The sequence below is a fragment of the Ailuropoda melanoleuca genome, chromosome 12, assembly GCF_002007445.2.
Source record: "Ailuropoda melanoleuca isolate Jingjing chromosome 12, ASM200744v2, whole genome shotgun sequence".
Classification (NCBI taxonomy): domain Eukaryota; kingdom Metazoa; phylum Chordata; class Mammalia; order Carnivora; family Ursidae; genus Ailuropoda; species Ailuropoda melanoleuca.
Window position 1 is genome coordinate 958,812 of NC_048229.1, and position 15,394 is coordinate 974,205.

The window sequence follows — 15,394 nt, forward strand, 5'->3', positions numbered from 1 at the left end:
TGCGTGAGGACAGTGGGGGAGGGGTGGGGGGGCCCGCCGTCCTTCCCGCCGCCCGCCCACAGCTCCGGTCTCCTGGGAATCCGCGGACACAGGGCACGGGGGGGGGGGGGNGGGGGGGGGGGAACGCGGGACCCGAGGCACGACAGGCGTACTGCAAACAGGCGGGAAGAGGTTTGGGAGAACAGTTTTATTAGCGCACTTTAAGAGTCCTAAAAATAATTCAGTAAAAATACTGCAAATTCATTATGAGAGAATCTTTTCAAGGGGGAAAAACTCTTGCCCCAACGCCGATGGCCGCGTCTTCTGTGGCGGATGGCACGGAAGCCATCCGGCGTGTCATCGGGGGCCCAGACTGGGAGGGCAGGGCTGGTGTGGTTACCCGACGCCTCCCGTCGCCACAGAGCACGACACCTGGGGCTGGCACACGGGGTCAGCGGTGGTGGCGCGGAACGACGGAGGCGTCACCCGCACAGAAACAGGCACCGCACGCCCCGCGCCAAGTCCCGCGTCCCAGTATCTCCACTGCGGCAAGCGCAGGTGAGGAGAGCTCAGCCAGGGGACCTGGAAGGTGCCCCACGTGTGTCCTCCATCTGTGCAGCCAGACAAGCTGCAGCAGCCTGGCCCGGACACAGAATCCCACGGGCCAGGAAGCCCCCTGTGGGGTCTTCCTCACGTCCCCTCGTGTGGCGCGCCCCCAAGCACAAAACCCACGGCCCGCTCCTGTCTGGGTGGGAACCCCGGGGCGCGCCCGCTAGTGTCCGTGCAAAGCTGTGGCACCCAGGTGCGAGGTGGCCCCGCCACGTGCCCAGATGCCATGTCCAGCCACAGGCACAGCTGGGGACACATGCCCGGTGCTGAGCGGCCCCCGCGACGCCCTCCCCTCCCACACTCGCTTCTGGCTCCTTCAAGCAGAAATGACACAGCCCAACGCAGCCTGTGTAAACAGTGCCCGCGAACAAGCAACGAGGGACAAGGCGGATTTGCCGGCAGCTCGCACGGGCCTGCCCAAGGCCGTAAGAAAAACAAAGGGCTACCTATAAAAGCAATGTCTGTACATAACCCATGACCAAAGACAAGGGACAAATTGGAAGAAAAGTATTTAAAAATAAATCGTGAAGAAAGGGCTCACCAGAACATTCGGAGCACCGGGACGCGGTAAGACGCTCGAGAGTAACAGGTGGCCAAGGCAGAAAAAAATACAAATGGATGTTTCCATCTAAGAGCAGCTGCTCCGTCTCCCCCCTAATTCAGAAATGATGCAGCAGAGATAGCAGCGTCTGAGGTCACAGCGCCGGGGGAGGGCGCGCCAGGACATGTGGACACGTTGGGGAAGGGCCTTCTGGACGGCAGGTGTTCCCAGCAAACTCCAAGCCGCACCCGTCCTTGCACAGCCGGGGACACGCTCTGCAGGTGAAGCCGCCATCAGGCCGCATCCGGCACGTTCCAGTGAAGGACACCAGTGTGACTGGGGAGGGGAGACGGCACCAGGCCGCGGGCGTGGTGGGGTGTGCGACGAGCAGAGCGCTCTCGCTGCAGGGCGGCAACAGTGCTCGAACCCCGGACCACGGCCAGGCCGGCAAGTCCTTATGTTTGGTGTTTGGACTAAAACCCAGGGCAGAAACAGTGTCTCCCGTGCAAGCCTGCCCGCTGGTGCCCACGGTGGCCCGACTCCCCGGGAGAGGCAGCGAGTCTGCCTGTTCCGGCCCGAGGGAGACGCCCGTCTAGTGCCGGGAACCAGGGGGCCAAGCTGGGCAGTGCTGCTCAGCCCTGTCCGTCTAGGGGACGCAGGGGACGAGGGGGACGCTCAGGACAGACTGTGGGTGTCTGCTCCTGGTGCTGCCTGGGCCGGGGGTGCTGTTCACACATGGCCGCCCGGCCGCCGCCTCTGTAAGGACGCGACGGGAGTCCCGTGACAGACGACAAATGGTAAAAATACACTTACAGGCCAAACAAGGAAGAAACCGCCCCACAGTCGCTAGCTAGAAAAGGTGTTTTCCTCCGATTTTATTTGATAATACATTTTCACAGAAACATGATATTATTTACAAATATACAAGTAAGAGACTGCTGGTCAAAAATCTTAAACTGAAAATGTCATCAAAAATTAATTTACAAAAACCACCAACTGCCCAGGGGAGTCCCTGGGGGAGAACGTGGACGGAATTGGATGGGTCTGCGCACGCGGAAGCTACTAGGCTCTCTGGCCCCCACACCCCGGGCGCTGGGCCGGCGCGACGCCACGTCTCAGGAGGCACTGGTCTGCATGTTCTTGGAAGCGGCGAGCATTGCCCTCACTTTGGCCATGAGATCCTGCACGGAGAGATGCACGGGGTCCCTGTGGCTTCCCGCTCAGACCCGCACGCGAACCGCGGGTCCCGGAGTGCCCCCGACCGTGTCGGCGGGAAGGCCCGCCACGGGGATCCCACAGCCCTCCAGGGTCAGGGCCCGCTGGTGGGGGCGGGATGGGGGTGCCGAGGGAAAACCGGCCCCCTGATGGGGGGGGGGCGCAGCCGCTTTACCTGAGTTATTTTGCTCTGCACGGAGGACACAATTGCCGAGGAGATCTGGCCGTCTTTTTCCTGAGAAACTCCCCTAATGTGAGCAAAGAGAGGTCACATGCTTAACAAATACCTAGACGTGCCGTCGTAGTGTTGTCACCGCCTTTAAACAACAGGCCAACGCTCTAGGTACGTGTGCTGCCTTCACGTCTCACGTCACAGACGTCTGAGTATTTTACAAAATCCAGCCTAACTCGGAACACATTCCCCCGGGAGGCCCCGTGAGCCCCACGTAGTGAAGATGAGGACAGAAGCAGGAGCAGCCGGAGCCGCGACCCCACGGAGGGCGGGCGCTCCGGGTGGCGTGCGGGACTCTGGCCTCCGGGGCCGCCACGTGCACGCGTCCACCTTCACCTTCACACACTCCGCGTCCTAGGTTCTGGCCCATCTCCAGTGAGCTGTGCGCCTACTTCCGGAGCCCGCGACCCACAGACGAAGGCAGCGGGTCTGTAACCGACGTGTGAGCCTGGTTCCCGAACCACCCGCTCTACAGCCCCGCCAGGTGTGGGTGGGCGGCAGCCGGGGGATCTGGCACCTGCTTCCTGACAGCCACGGGCGACGGGGACACGGACATCTACGCTGCCGGCCCTGCGGGCTCGCATGACAGCCAGCGCCGGTTCAACTGCGGACTTCTGAGGCCTGGGGTGCGTGGTGTGACTGAGGGGATCACGCGGACCCCCATCCCTGCCTTGCCCGTGATCACGCTGGGCTGTGCGGCCGGGGCCGTGCCCTCCCCAGAAGGCGCCATTGTCCGTGGTTTCAGAACGGCCGCAGTCACACTAAGGCACCATCTCCCAGTGGATCAGACAGCGGGGAGACCTCCAGCCAGCACCGGGGGAGGCGGCCAGCCCACCCCAGGGCCAGCCACGGAGAGGCCGGCTGCTCGGGGACTCCCTCTGCCTAGAGCTGGGGCCGCGGTGGCGCTCCCAAGGCGGGCAGGCCCAGGCCGGGCTCAGGGCGGGCTTACCTGGAGCGCTCCTGGCTGGAGCCCCGACTCTCCACGGGAGAGATGCTGGCCGAGTGGGCCGTGTGCCGGCGTGTGGCCTGCTTGCTCGGGGACGCCGACCGGGACCCAGCCTTGGCCTCGGCCCGTGACCGTGAGCGTCTTTTCTTCTTCTTCTCGTGGGGGCTTCTGCGAGGAGAGTGGTTTCAGACAAAGACACAGCAGGCTCTGGAGGACGGGTCTGAGTGTGTCCCAAGGGACAGCTGGCGGGTTCGGCTGTGCACGGCAGTAACTCCTTCCAGAAGCTACGCACGTTTTATTTAGCTCACAACTAACAGACGCAGCAAAAGTCACACACAAGTGAAGGCAGGCCACCCCCCGGAGGAGGTCTGTCCCCCGTTTCAAGAGGCCTATGGGGTTTGAAACACGGTGAGTACTTTATCTGCATTTAAAAACCCTAAGGAGAACCACCAAGCACCGTTCACACCGCGTCTCCGCGTCCGCTGACGTGCGAGGACTTGTAGCGAGAGATGCGGAGGGTCCCAGCCGAGGGCCGCGTGCACGGCAGCTCCCGCTCCCTGACCTGTGCTTCCTGGGACTGCAAAGCCCGTCCCTGCTCGCCCAGCAGTGCACTGCCCACGTCCCTCGTCCACTTCCAGACCCCAGCCTGCAAAGCTCCTGCGCACACCCTGCCCTGTGACCCTCCTGTGACTCCCCAGAGAACATTTAAGAGAATATACGCAGGAAGTCAGAGTGAGCGTGGTCCAGACAGGCGCTGGGCCTCCGTGCTCGTGGCCCCTCTGCTTTCTCTGTTTGGAAACTGTGCCCCATCACACACGACGGACGGGAGACCCATGGGAGACCGAGTACTTTCTAGAGGGTCTGTGGCGGCGAGTGCCATCATGAGACCATCACACGTACCCATGTGGGTCCCGTGGGTGACGGGACCTCACGCCGGCGGGAGTCTGCGTGCCTTCACGGAGCTCAACGTCCAGGGCCAGCCCTGCACAGCCCACTCCGCTCGGCGCCTCTGAGATGCAGAGCGGCTCACAAGACCCTTCCCGACCCGGGGACACCCAGGGCCTGTCCACACGCCCGCTCGCCCTGCCCCCAGCCCCCCTCCCGGTGCTCTTGCGCAAAGGCACACATGCGCACTGATGGAGCCATCGGATACTCCCGAGCGGCTCGGGCGCCCCCCCTCCGCCGTGGTAACAAGGAGCCAGCCCGCGGGGTGCAGCCCGGCAGCTCCCACTCGGCCAGCGGGGAGAAGAGGTCCAGGGATGGAAACGCTGCGCCCCGCACTGGACACACAGACGTGGAAGCCGCACCACACACCTGCTTTCTGAGCTGCAAAGCTTGTGTGCGGTTTTGTCTGTAAACATTTCAGAGAAAGCAGCAAAGTCACAGAAACGTTCTGTAGCGTGTGACAACAGTCCAAGCCCGGTGGAGTCCCTGGCTGCCCACGTGAACGGGGGAACGGCAGGTGAGCCATCCCGGCTCAGTCTGAACACAGCGCGTCACACGACAAACTGCCTCAGCATTCGCTTCAGGGATTCAGTGATTCATTCCTCCAGAAACAACTGAGCTGCGCCTCACAGAAACACGACAATCTTAAGTGCTGTCAGATGCCGATGGTGAGCACCGACACGATGACACCCACACTCCTCTCGTGACCAGGCACCACCCATCGTTCTAGAAAGTACTGTCCCTGCCGCCTCCGGTCATGTGGACCCCCTTCCCACCATCACAGGTAACCGCTGCTCTGATTTCCGTCCCATCGATGAAAACGTCACGGACGCAGGATCACACAGTGCTGCACTCCCGTGTCTGGCTCCCGTCGCTCGTCCACAAAAGCCACGTCCCGGTCTACTTCTTTCTGCTGCCGAAGCATCAGCACGTGCGACCCGCCAGCACACGTGTGCTCTCTCCCAGGAACAGACGTGTATGCTGTTGCCCACTGCGGCAATGACAACTCAGGTGCTTCTGTGGTCAAATGTTCCCAGCGGGTGAACAGCGCGACGGACCACGGGGTGGCGGAGCCAGTGCTCGGCGTCTCAGGAAGCCACCCCACGGCCCCCGTTGCCAGCCGAGCTGTGCTGAACCTGATAGAGGCTAGCGCGCTCGGCTGCACTTCAGAGGCCGTGTCCGTGGACTACGTCCATGGACTGTTTCGTGAACTGTCTTTGGAGTCACCTGCCCGCTCCTCAGTCAGGCCGTTTCTGTCTGGAAGCGACACGGGGCCCTTGTCAGAGGCGTGCGGCCCGTCTACTCACGCTCTTCGCTGTGACTCTCAGTGAACGTCAGCGCACTCACGCTCCCCCCTCTCCTACCTTCTGGCGGGGTTTTCCGCACCCGCGGGGCCTTCAGCGGGGACTCTGTGACCCTCCCGGAGGTCAGCCGTGTGTCCGCAGAACATGCCTCTTTTCTTCCGTTCGGACAGCCGGCTGCTGGCGCGAGTTTCGCGGCAAAGCTTTCCTCCCCGACTGCTCGGCATCCTTGCCGTTTCAGGGTGTCCACTCACGGTCTTACCTGGTGGCTCCCCGTGAGTCCGAACTGGCAGTGAGCGTCCTCCAACCCTGTTCTTCCGCAAGACCGTTGTGGCTACTCCAGGTCCTCCGCGTTTCTGCACAGACCTGAGTTTCCGTTTGCCCGTTTCTACAAAACGCCATGGAGTCCTCCCGGGGTGGTGCGGTGTGGCCAGGTCACTTTGGGGAGAAGAAACCCGAGGGACACTGACCTCCCATCCACGCATGTGGGCTGTGTCCTTAAGGTTCTTAGAATTCTTCTTGGAAACATTTGTGGCTTTCAGTGTAGAGAAGTCATCTACCCGTAAGTAGCTCGTTAATCGGATACGGTTATGCGTCACCTTCCCAACTGTTCCAGGCTGGAACGTGACAGGAAGCACTTCTTTTCCAGTCTTTACGCCTTTCCCCCATTCTCGCCCTGCTGCCTGGGCCACCCAGCTGCTGGCCTGGGGGGCGGCGAGTGTGCCCCATCACCGCCAGATGCTTCCTTCCACTCCCTTTGCTCAGGGCTCTGTGTCTCCTGGTTTCCTTTTTAGTAAACAGGTGAAGAGTGTGTCAAACAGCTCTCCTGCACCTGCTGGGACGTCCTGGGATTGTCCTCATTTACTCTGTGAATACAGGGAATTACAAGGGCTGCTCGTGGACGTTAATGAACCTCAGTCCTGAGACAGATCCACTTGGTCGGGACGCGTCTCCTTGTCCTACGCTGCTGGGCGCGGATCACAGGACCCTCTGTAGGTTCTCTGCACTTGTGTTCTTGAGTGTTTCGGTTTGTGAACACATGCGCCCCTCTGCATGCACACCCCTCCGCACACGCCCACACCCGCCAACCCGCATCTTCAGGAGCCACGGCCGTGGAGCCTCACGGCACGAGCTGCTAAGTGTTCCCTGAGTCCTTTCCAGACGGTCTATAAACTGGTCTCTCGTCTCCCCTGAACATTTGTTACAGTTTCATGATGAAAGCCATCTAGGGCCTGGACTTCCGTGGTTTTAAATGATACATAAATGCTTTGGCAGAAAAGCTACCTGGATTTTCTATTTCTTCTGCTGTCAGTGTGCTCACTTCTATCTTTCAAGGAATTTGTCCATTTCACCCAAGTTGTCAAATTAACTAGAAAAAAACTCCCTTATTTTCCTTTTAATGTCTGTAGGCTCTTTCATTCTTGATCAATCTAAATGAAGACATCGATTTTTTATTATTTTTAAAGAACCATCTTTCAGTTCTACCGTTAGTTTTCTATTTTCTCCCCCCCCTTAAAAAAAAAAGCCAAGTACAGATGACACACAGTAGTTCCCGGCTACCACAGTGACTGCACGAGTGTGTGACGCTGTGCTCACAAGTGCACCTGCCATCTGTCACCAACACCTCTGACTGGACTCCCTATGCTAGTCCCCAGGACTCCTTCATTCCTGTGCCCCCTGTTCTCTGTATCTGTGGGTCTGTTTTGTTTCTATAATTCCACATGAGTGAAATCATACGATAACTGTCTTTCTCTGTTTCACTAGCGTAATACCCTGTAGTTCCATCCATGTCACTGCAAATGGCAAGATTTCATTCCTTTCTGATGGCTGAGTAATAGTCCATTGTATATATGAACCACATCTTCTTTATCCATTCATCTGTTGGTGAACATCTGGGCTCTTTCCACAGTTCGGCTGTTGTGGACATGGCTGCTATGAACATTGGGGTGCAGGTGCCCCTTCAGATCACTACATCTTTATCTCTGGGGTAAATACCTAGTAGTTCAATTGCTGGGTTGTAGGGAAGTTTTATTTTTAACTGTTTGAGGAACCTCCACACTGTTTTCCAGAACAGCTGCACCAGCTTGCATTCCCACCAACAGTGTAGGAAGTTTCCCCTTTCTCCTCACCCTCGCCAACATCGGTCGTTTCCTGACTCGTTAATTTTAGCCACTCTGACTGGTGTGAGGTGGGATCAGTGTGGTTTTGATCTGTATTTCCCTGATGCCGAGTGACGTGGAGCATTTTTTCACGTGTCTGTTGGCCATTTGTGTGTCTTCTCCGGAGAAATGTCTGTTCATGTCTTCTGCCCATTTCTTGACTGGGTTATTTGTTTTCTGGGTGTTGAGGTTGATACGTTCTTTCTAGATTATGGATGCTAGCTAGCCCTTTACCTGAGAAGACAGTTGCAAATATCTCCTCCCATTCTGTCTGCTGTCTTTTGGTTTTGTCGACTGTCTCCTTCGCTGTGCAGAAGCTTTTTATCTTGATGAAGTCCCAGTAGTTCATCTTTGCCTTTGTCTCCCTTGCCTTTGGAGACGTGTCCAGCAAGAAGTTGCTGTGGCCGAGGTCACAGAGGGTGCTGCCTGTGTTCTCCTCTAGGGTTCTGATGGAGTCCTGTCTCACACTGAGGTCTTTTCATCCATTTTGAGTTTGTTTGTGTATGGTGTAAGAAAGTGGTCCAGTTTCATTCTTCTATGTGTGGCTATCCCATTTTCCCAGCACCACTTCCATTTATGGAAGAGACTGTCATTTTCCCACTGGGTAGTCTTTTCTGCTTTGTCGAAGATTAGTTGACCGTAGAGTTGAGGGTCCATTTCTGGGTTCTCTCTTCTGTTCCACTGACTCATGTGTCTGTTTTCGAGCGAGGACCACGCTCTCTTGCTGACTGCAGCCCTGTAATGTAGTCGAAATCCAGCACTGTGATGCCACCAGGTGTTTTTCCGGATTGCTTTGGCTCATTGGGATCTTTTGTTCCACACAAATTTTAAGATTTGCTTTTGTATTTTCTTGATTTCTGATCTTACCTTTATTATTTCCTTGCTTCTACCTACATTGAGTTTAATTTGTTCTTTTTCTAGCTTCTTAAGATAGAAGATTAGATCATTATTTTTAGAGCTTTCTTCTTCCCTGATACAAACATTTAAAGCTACTAACTTCCTCCTAGGCAAACCGGTACACCACTGATTTGGCTATGTTACATTTTTACTGTCATTCATTTAAAAATATTTCCTCTTTCCCTTGTGATTTTGTCTTTGACCTATGGGTAATTTAAAAATGTGTTAACTTCCCGATATTTGGGGATTTTCCAGATATCCTTTTATAGGGTTTTAGACTCGCTGCCACATGGTAGGGAACATACTCTCCACCATCGGAGTCTTCTGGGGCTTCTGAGCCAGCTCAGTGGGCGAACGAGCCGGTGGCTGTGTACGGTTTCCGTGTCCACGTGGTCTGGTTGTCTGCCTGTCCCCAGCTCTTTCAGTGTTGCTTCAAGTATTTTATTTATTTATTTTTGCTGTTTTTTGTTTAAACTTTATTTATTCATGAGAGAGAGAAAGCGCACGCACACACACAAGCAGGGGGAGCAGCAGGCAGAGGGAGAGGCAGACTCCCCGCTGAGCACGGATCTCGGGGATCCCAGGACCCCAAGACCGTGACCTGAGCAGAAGGCAGACGCTTCACTGACTGAGCCCCCCAGGCGCCCCTCTGCTTTCTTTTCAGTTAATAAAGCATTTTTAAGGTTCTGCCTTATGTCCTCTCTTGGCTTTTAGCTCCTTTTTCTTTTTAGTGGCTGCCCGAGGGAATGAAGACACACGTGTGTCACGGACAGTCTACTGTGGTTGGGTAACACTCAGCACGAGCCTGTAATGGCGGCACGTTCCCAACAATTCACTTGACATTCACGCTGTGCCTGGCACAGCGCTAAGCAAAAGGCGTTCAATGGCAAACTACTGCAACCAATCCCATACTATTTCCTGTAACGGAACAACAGGGCATCCTGCTGAGCTGCGCTCTGGTAGGAGGTGGCCAAACGTTTGCATGGATTCTACTCTTTAAAAAATGCTCAATACCATCATATTGACATCTCCAAAAGCTCAGTGACAGGAACCAAGGTTCCTGGACAAACAGCTGGCCCCAATGCTGGAGCAGGGAAAGCACCAGCAAAGCCTGGAATACTTTGGGCCAAAAAGCAACAAAGTGCTTCAAGAACAACAAGGCCAAATGTGGAACGGATGTCGCCATCAGAGTAACACTACCGATGGATTTGTACACCACGGATGGAGAAACAAAACCCCAAAACCCAAAGTCCAGGGTGACACCAAAACAAAGGGCGTGTGTCTTCTTTAGAGAAGGAGAGACAGAACCTGAAAGTCACCATTCTGCCATCACCAATGTGAGAACCAATTCAGCATCAGCAGATGATAAGGCCAACGGGGTGTCCGCGCTGAGCCACGGAGCCACTGCCCCATGGCCTGTGTGGGGCGCACAGCATCACTGACAGCAGGACAGACAGACACCTGGTGTGACACCAAGGGCAGTGACATATCACCTTTGTCGTGCTCCTGCCAAAATGTTTCACATGAACCCGGCCACGGGCACTTAGTAAGACAAGTCAACAAAGGCAAGGACACATAGGCAAGGGCAGCAGAGAGGGACGGCCAGATGGAAACATGCTGCCCCTGTTGGATCGAGCTGGCACTTACAGGCATATGCACGTCCCTTTACTATTTTCAAGAAGTAAGCGTAAAACTGTCTAGTAAACTAAAAAAATTTTAAAATGAGAAGTCAGTGAAAGGGGCGCACTCAAGGATCAGCTTATAGAAATGATCCTTCGGCTCTGGTGGGTGAATTGGCCGCTGCGTGAAAGCAGCAGCCCCGTGCTGCTCTGCGTGGAAGGCTGCAGGGCACAGGGTCTGACTGCTGGGTTCACACGCCTGGACCAGCGACTGCACACGTGTCCTCTCCTGGCCCCATGGGACCCAGCACAGCTACCCACTGCCCACGGTCGGGCGCACGGGGTGATCCCACCCGCTCGACCAGGTCGTGAGGCTCTGCGGTCGGCTGAGCCTTCACTTGCTTCGTTCAACTCATTAAAGCTCCAGCGATCACACAAGTTCTCAAGATTCCTAATATAACCACCACCTTCCCCCAAGACGGCTCCTTCAATGCAAAGGTTAATCTGAGGGCAAAGCAAGAAAGCTTCTGTGGGGGAGATCTTTTGTTGCAAGAATTAATTTCAGACCGTGCCCTTTACATACAGCAAAGGTGACGATGAATTTCAAGTGTTAAATAATGCCTTGCTCAAGGACTACAGTTGTAAAGTGGACTTCGGTCTCCATCACGCTGTCCTGGCCCAGCGGCGGGAGCCTCACGTGGACGACTAGGGCTCAGGCCGTGAGCACGCAGTCAGCCTGCACGGCGAGCACGCCTGTTGGCTCGGCCAGCCTTACAGCTCCTTTGCGGACCCTGCTGCTTTAAGGGAGAGATCACGTTTTACCAGTGAACAGAGCTATCACAGATCTCGCTGGATTGCAGGCATATTTTCCCTGTTAGGAACGTCTTTCCAGAGCTGCTGTTGCTACGAACCCTTCCCGCAGGCTGCTCGGCCCACGTCCTTCAGACAGGCAGGACCCGGTGATGGCTGGGCTCCTGACACCTGTCACTCAGGTGTGTTGTCGGGGAGGCTCGGGAACCCCGAGGGTCCCGACTTGCACATACTCGGCAGCAGTTACAAAACCCAAGCAAAGACACACAAAACCCCAGCTGCCTCCCCTGGGCACCTCCGTCACGGGGAGAATGATGCTCTTTGCCCACATACCAGAGGCGGGGCTTGGCTAACTCCTGTGCAGGGGCCCAAATGAGAGCCCCGCCCTTCTGGGGAGAACGGAAACAAAGAGGCTAAGGGATGTGAAGCCGTTGGGTGGCTCCACCCATGCAGGATGATTCTCGGTGCCCTGTGGCCAAGACGGAAACACTCACCACCAGCCCTGTCCACCACCATGCTCCCTGGGTTGGAGGGGAGGGCAGCGGGCCCCAGAGAGGCACAGATGGCCCAGACGTGTCCTGTCTTGTGGGCAGGGTGCCAGGACTTTTAGTGTGGTGCCTTGGTGTTCTCTCCCTGGAGGGGCTGAGGACGCTGGCTGGCCGGGAATCAGAGGCCTGGGGGCCAGGCATCATGGATGAGAGGGCTACCATAATGGACACGGGAGCTGGTCTCTCTAGCTCTCCACAATCAAGACAGGTGTCAAGGGGTCAGAGGTTGGAGCTCTCTCTGCTCTTAGGCCCTGCAAAGACTCAGTGGCCCTGCCCACAGCACCTGCTACCTGGGCAGTGGCAGGGATTCACTCGGGACTCGAGCTTCTCATTTCCTTCCACCTGTGTGTGGGGGTCCAGCGGGGTAGCTGGACTCGCGGGCTGGTGCTGGGTACTGCTCAATGCTGCCCTGACCCCAGGGACACGGAGCTCCCAGGGCTGTCAGTTCCAGGAGTATTGAAAGAGCTACTACGGGTTGAGTGTCTGCCGAAGGCCGGCTCCCCTGCTTGTCCCCAGGTGTCCGTATAAATGTTCGCAGCCAGCACAGACTGTCTACGAACTCAGAGGCCTACCTGGACCGGGTCCGCTTCCTGCTGACGCCTGGGCTGTTACTCATCCGGTAGGCAGTGGGGACGCTCCTTTCTTCCCTCCGTCTCTCGGGGGAGTGTGCTCTTCTCCGAGGGGACCGGGATCGTGACCTGCGCAGAGGAAGACGAGGCATTTCGGTCTGTGTGGCTGGCAGGTGATCCCTTCTATGCTGAGGCAGTGACTGGCCTCGTCTGGGTCTGTGGGTGTCCTTCCGGAGCACCCCCAGCCTTCCTGCTCTACTGACGGAACTGAATCCAGACACAGACGCAGAGACAGAGAGTCCGCTCCCAGACCGGAACACCTGTCACGCCCCCGCCGCTCGACCCGAGCAGTGCGCACGCGTCAGGCTGGCCCCAACGCTCTGCAGCACCAAGTCCCCAGCTCCGGGTCCGACAGGCGACGGACGGCGAACTCAGCCTGCGGTCTCTCGTGCTGCCTTTTGCCTCTGCATTTTACCGCCTTCAACCATTTTCGGCTCATGGACGTCTCCGTCAAAATTACATAAGGAAAAGCAGTGACATTGAAGTGAGTTGTTCCTATTCATTCTGAATACTGGCAACAGGAAGAGAGCATCAGAGCCACTGCCTCGAAGCCTCTCTCGTTCACACCCATCGTACGGCTGCTCGGTGTGAGCAACGAACCGGCCCAGCAGCTCGCTTTGGAGCATGCCGCCTCTCATGATAATGCACGTTTAGGGGATTCTCTGGATTAAACCCTTGCATTAAAATATTTCATTCTTCCTTCTCGTGTTCCTGGAGACACTCACTCCATCTATGAGATGACCTGGTCTACTCACGGCGGCAGCGCTCGCAGCGCCACCAACTCCAGACCTTCACCCACCGGGGGGTCAAGGCCCTTCAAGGAGGGTTCTGTAATGATGGGTTTAGGATTCTTCTTTTCTGTTCATTCAGTGAAATTACTGTTTCAGGAAGACGTGGAGTAAGCAGAAATCTGGACAAAACCAATTTCTTTTTGTTCTGTTTCTATGACAACCCATTCAAAAATAATATAAGGAGCAGTTTGATTTTGCCATAAAACATTCTACACTGAATCATTTTAATTACAATAACCACCCCCACCCCCAAATAACACACAACTGTTGTTCCAAACACCAGCTTATCACCACATTCCACGCTCCTGCGTCACAAAGAAAACCCTGAGTCACTCCTGAAACAGACTGGCCGCGGCAAGAACCTGTCCAGGTAAACTGTCAGCAGCTCAGTCTTCTCCAGCACCGCTGTGTCCTGGCTCACAAAATGGTGGGGACAGTTTTTTCCCAGACCCTTCCCAAGATCTAGGTAACAAATTACAAGGGTGAGGGCAGTCAGACACGTTGACATTGTACCAGGTTTCCCCTCCAGAGAGCTCTGGGAGTCCACTCCGTTGGTGGGAAAAGCTGCCGACCGCTGCCAAGGTCTGTGCTCCCGCCCTGGCGAGCGGCCCTGCTGCGTTCTGGGCTCGGGAGTCCCCAGGGAGGTTGGGGCCTGCGACACGGAGGCACACACTTTGCACTGAGAACTCGGAGTGCCGGTCGGGGTGGCGCCAAAGCCCCGGAGAAAGCTGTGCGTAACCAGACCTCTACCCCCGTGGAATGTTTACTCAGGAACAATACACATGGGAATCAGGAAACGTGCATTAGTTTTTAGTGCCTACAAATTCGAACTCCGATACAGTACCACTTTGCAGTAACTGTTGGAGGTCTCTGTCCCCCGTAGATCTGAAGTGGTCTGGGAAAGCAGCCCACTCAGTCCTGGGGGAAGTCAGCTTCTCCAGACAACACTTAGGTTTTAATTAAGAAGAACTGATGTTTTATTCCGTTAATGAGGTGGTTAATACTGCCACCACGACACAGGCGAGGAACAGGAGTTCCATTTTAGAAGTACGTCATCTGCATGATGCGACTCCGGTACTTTCCCTTGAATACTCATAACGCTCTGCTTTCAAATAACGGCAGAATGAGCCTTTTTATCGGAATGGTGGTGCTGTCTGCAAAGAGCTGCTTTCCTCCGTTTAACCACTGGCCTGCCCCTCTGTCCCTGCCCCTGCACGGCTCCAGAGCAGCGCTCCTGCTGGGCTCCCAAGGGGCTGGCTGTCCCTGCAGTGTCTCCTCCCGACAGCCTGCGGGCGTCTGCGGGGTCGGGGTCAGGGCCAGCGCCACAGAGCGGGAGCAGCTGGACCTCACCCGCACGCTACACACTGAGCGTGACTCTTGGGGATGCCATGCAGGATGAGGAGGTTACAGGAATGACCGTCAGTACCCCAGTTTTGCCGGCTTACGCAGTTTTTGAATGTTAACTGTGACTCAGAAAACGTCATTCTGATCCCAGCTCCTCCCCAAGCAGAAGTCTCCAGGGAGCAAGGGGGGGACTGTGTAGACCTTGCCCCAATACTGCAAAACGGGGGACACAGAGTTCCACTCGGGGAGATTCGAGGTAGAACTTAAACACGGACAAGCCGGTGAAACAAACACCAAAGGTGATCTTCTCCAACGTCCTTAAAGAAAACTTAAGTTCAAGCTTTAGAGTCTTCCAAGACTTTAAAAAGACCTAAACTATTGAAGCTGAATTTTTAGGCAATACACGAATGGCCTGAGAACTTCGTTCCCTTTACGGCAGAGAACCTAGTGAGACAATAATGGAAAACAGAGGGGGCGCCTGGGCGGCTCAGTTGGTTGAGCCTCTGACTCCTGATTTCGGCTCAGGTCCTGACCGCAGGGTCGGGGGATTGAGCCCCGCACTGGGGGGGGGGGGGCTATGCTCAGTGGGGAGTCTGCTTGAGTTTCTCTCCCTCTCCCTCTGCCCCTCCCCGCCTTCGTGTGCACTCTCTCTAGTAAATAAATAAATCCTCAAAAAAACTCTAAAAAAATAAAAAACAGAGAAAAAAAGTCTCACACTTTAATTAATGTTGATTTAAAACACACCAAGCACTATGCACATTCTAAGAAGCAACATACTGATTTCTGAAACCAAAGATTTGACTGGGTCGCCTCTGGAGACCCAGAGTCG

At 55.8% G+C, this 15,394-nt stretch overlaps 1 protein-coding gene across 2 annotated transcripts in view; it reads right to left on the minus strand.

The window, feature by feature from the left end:
* Positions 1-1,972: 1,972 nt before the first annotated feature.
* The window catches only part of SFSWAP (splicing factor SWAP), a 67,492-nt gene continuing 54,070 nt past the window's right edge, over positions 1,973-15,394 (minus strand). For both annotated transcript variants that reach the window (XM_019803757.2, XM_034639556.1), the window contains exons 15-18: positions 12,374-12,499; positions 3,526-3,690; positions 2,520-2,592; positions 1,973-2,310 (exon numbers count right to left, since the gene is read on the minus strand). In XM_019803757.2, the coding sequence (XP_019659316.2) occupies positions 2,245-2,310; positions 2,520-2,592; positions 3,526-3,690; positions 12,374-12,499 (430 nt within the window). In that variant the 3' untranslated portion in view covers positions 1,973-2,244. The remainder of the gene's footprint in view (positions 2,311-2,519; positions 2,593-3,525; positions 3,691-12,373; positions 12,500-15,394) is intronic.